The sequence below is a fragment of the Ipomoea nil genome, unplaced genomic scaffold (genome assembly GCF_001879475.1).
Source record: "Ipomoea nil cultivar Tokyo-kokei standard unplaced genomic scaffold, Asagao_1.1 scaffold0869, whole genome shotgun sequence".
Lineage (NCBI taxonomy): Eukaryota > Viridiplantae > Streptophyta > Magnoliopsida > Solanales > Convolvulaceae > Ipomoea > Ipomoea nil.
The window spans coordinates 634401-637672 of NW_017617297.1; the positions used below are offsets into that span (position 1 = coordinate 634401).

General features: G+C 35.6%; 1 protein-coding gene across 1 annotated transcript; it reads right to left on the minus strand.

The window, feature by feature from the left end:
* Positions 1-2412: 2412 nt before the first annotated feature.
* Positions 2413-2799, minus strand: LOC109178744. Its single transcript, XM_019328285.1, has one exon. The coding sequence runs from the start codon at positions 2797-2799 to the stop codon at positions 2413-2415; it is 387 nt and encodes a 128-aa protein (XP_019183830.1).
* Positions 2800-3272: the final 473 nt, after the last annotated feature.

The following is a 3272-nucleotide window of genomic DNA, read 5'->3' on the forward strand; positions in this document are numbered from 1 at the left end:
AAAAATCAACAACACTACTATACATAGACATTTTAATTAAAAGTCAAATATATTTTAATCATTAATCGTTTACGAGACATTTTTGATGAATTAAAGATTTTTTTACACTAAATCTAAGACATCTCGGCATTCAAAAAAAATTTTTTTTTAAGACATCTCTTGCTCATTGTTTGGGTTGTGTTGTCTTATTTAAAAGTAGGAATAAGGGTCAAATAGGCCACTGAACTGTACACGAGAATGCAATTAGGCCACTGAACTTAAAAAACCTACAATTGAGTCCCTAAACTAACCAATTTCATTCAATTTGTCCATTTTTTCAAGTTTCTCAAGTTGCTAACAAGTTACCCCTCCACCTAGGATGCATATGTGGTACTGTATTTTTTTTAAAAAATAATTTATTTTTAAATTAGTTTTTTTAATATTTAATAAATAAAAACTAAAATAATTAATTTTTAAATCAGTTTTTTTTAATGTTTAATAAATAAAATTAAAATATTTTTTTTTTGAAAATAAAATAATTTGTTAAGTCGTACAGGGCTTGGATTTTATTTTCAAAAAAAAAAAAAATTATTTTAGTTTTTCACTACTGGAAATTATGAAATTTCCGACCACCTGAAAGTGATCTTAAATCAAGTCAAAAGTCTTGTTCCGATCACTTTTGGTATTCGGAAAAATCTTTGTTGCTATTTCCGACCACTTTTTGGTATCAACTTGATTTAAGATCACTTTCAAGTGGTCGGAAATTCCATAATTTCCAGTAGTGTTTATTTATTAAACATTAAAAAAAAAACTAATTTAAGGTGTTCAAAAAAAAAATTAAAAATAATTTTTTTAAATGCCACATATGCGTCCTAGGTGGAAGGGTAACCTGTTAGTAACTTGAGAAACCAGAGAAATGGACAAATTGAATAAAATTGATTAGTTTAGGAACCCAATTGTAAGTTTTTTAGGTTCAGTGGCCTAATTACATTAGTGTGTGCAGTTCATGGCCTATTTGACCCTTATTCCTTAAAAGTGTATTGCTTTAGTGTGCCTGCTCTTAAACAGATTTGTAAACCCATTAGTTAGATTTTAGCTTTTAATTATGCTACTTTGAACTTTACTCACCACATGGCCAGGTACTAAAATCCCTTGTTGTGGTCGTTGTGGAGATATGGTTTTTGGCAAAATATTGAATATGAGCATGTTCCCACATATTGTACTAATAATGGCAAAGATGGGAGAAGAATAATGGCAAAGATTCCCTCTTTATCAGGTTGTCAGTGAAAATGTTGGTTCAATTCGGAAATGACAATAAGAGCATCCACAGTAGTGGATAATAGGGGGTTAATGTTAGATGAATTATCTTGGACGGTGTTAATAACAAATGTGGAGTGGAATTATTTTACAAGATATTTATCCTGCAAATGTTGAGATAATGTCAGCAAAAAAGAAAAAGTAGAAAGAAGAAGTGAACAATGGCTGTGCGCGTTTGCGCACAGCCCATGCTACACGGTGGCGCGTCAGGCGCGCTGTTACGCAACTGTTTTTTATTATTATTTTTTTCTTTTCAATTTTTGTTATTATTTTTTTCTTTTTTGTTTTTCTCCCTTCCCACATTCTCTCTCCTAATCACTCTTACATTATCCCACAATTCTCCCAAACCATTGTGGATGCTCTAAGAGCATCCACATTTGTTGGGGAGAATAGGGGGATAATGTAAGAGTGATTAGGAAAGAGAAGATGGGAGGGGAGAGAAAAAAAGGAAAAAAAAAAAGGAAAATTAATTTTTTTTAAAAAAAAAATAATAAATAAAGACTGTCAGGCGTGCCTGACGTGTGCACGCGCCAGCTGGGCGCAGAGGTGACAGCCACACATGGCTGTCACACTTGGTTAAAAATTATGGTGGGTCCCACATTTCTGAAATCTCCCCACATTTGCAGGAGGATCCCATTTTTCTCTTTCTTCCTTCTCTTTCCTCCACATGGCACAAATTTCTGACATTATTCTCCCATTATGCATTGGTGTGGTTGCTCTAAGGCCCCAATTCAGTAGAAGTTGTAGTTTTTTTTTTTTTTTTTTTTTTTTTTTTTTTTTTTTTTTTTTTTTTATTGAAAACCAAAGATAAGTGCATTAATTCAAATCTGAACAAAGGGTATTACAAATGATAGAAGGAGGGTTCGTGAACCACTCCGAGCAATCAGACATAGAAGCAGACTGCCTTGTCACCATGTGGGCTGCCTGGTTCGCGGATCGCTTAATAAAAGTTAAACTAGCATGAGCAAACAAACTCATTAAGTTTTTAATATCATCTAAAATCAAATGAAAGGATGAGACTCCACTTCCTGAAGAAAAGCTCCGGACCACTTGTTTGGAGTCAGTCTTGATTATAATGTTGTCTGCAGTAAAAGAACTGAGCCAGTGAAGAGATTCTCAGATGGCCACGACTTTAGCCTCTTTAGAATTGAAAATGCCTCTCCAATGAGCTCCCTTAGCTGCAACAAAATTCCCTTGATGATCTCTTAAGACACACCCTAAACCCATGCGGCCATCATTAACATTTATCGCTGCATCAACATTGAGTTTCAAATATCCCTGTCGCGGCTTGCTCCAATGATCCAAATGTACGACATTGTTTTTGGGACGGTGCACCTCTATAGTAACCTCTTTCCAGACTGCATAGTAGGTCCGTGACTTAAGAATGAGACTAACTGTTGGCTCTAAGGGCTGATTTTTCCACACAATGTTGTTTCTTAAGTTCCAAATATTCCAGCACACCATGGATAGAGTGCAGAACTGCTCATTTGATATAGTATCCATAGCATTGCTCAACCACAAGACAAAGTTAGCAGCATCTATTTGAAGAGAGTGGAACTGAAGATGATTCCAGCACGACTTGGCATAGTCACATTCAGACAGAAGGTGCAAAATAGTCTCACTTTCATTGGTACAGAGACTACAAGATTCGTTGCAGTCAATGTGTTTCTGTCTTAGCTTATCCTTGGTGGGGAGATATAAGTTGCACGCTTGCCATAGGAAGATTTTTACCTTTGGAGGAATTTTACTCTGCCACAATCTGCTCCAACTCTTGGTGATGGTTTTTGGGTTTTCGAGCCAAAGGAGGTCCAACACAACCTTAAGCTGGAGGATACACCTTTCCCAAAAGGGTTTGAGTCTTAGTAAAATATGATGCTTAGTAGTACTTGTCTATTCCCTCTCCGGGTTCTTGAATCTGCCTCATACAAGGGTGGAGGAGCCCTCTTTATAGTGGCTCCTCCTCTACTGACTTAAAG

What these genes read in the sequence shown, in the direction of transcription:
- LOC109178744 (XM_019328285.1), bottom strand. Translation starts at nt 2,799, where the DNA reads ATGGATACTATATCAAATGAGCAGTTCTGCACTCTATCCATGGTGTGC.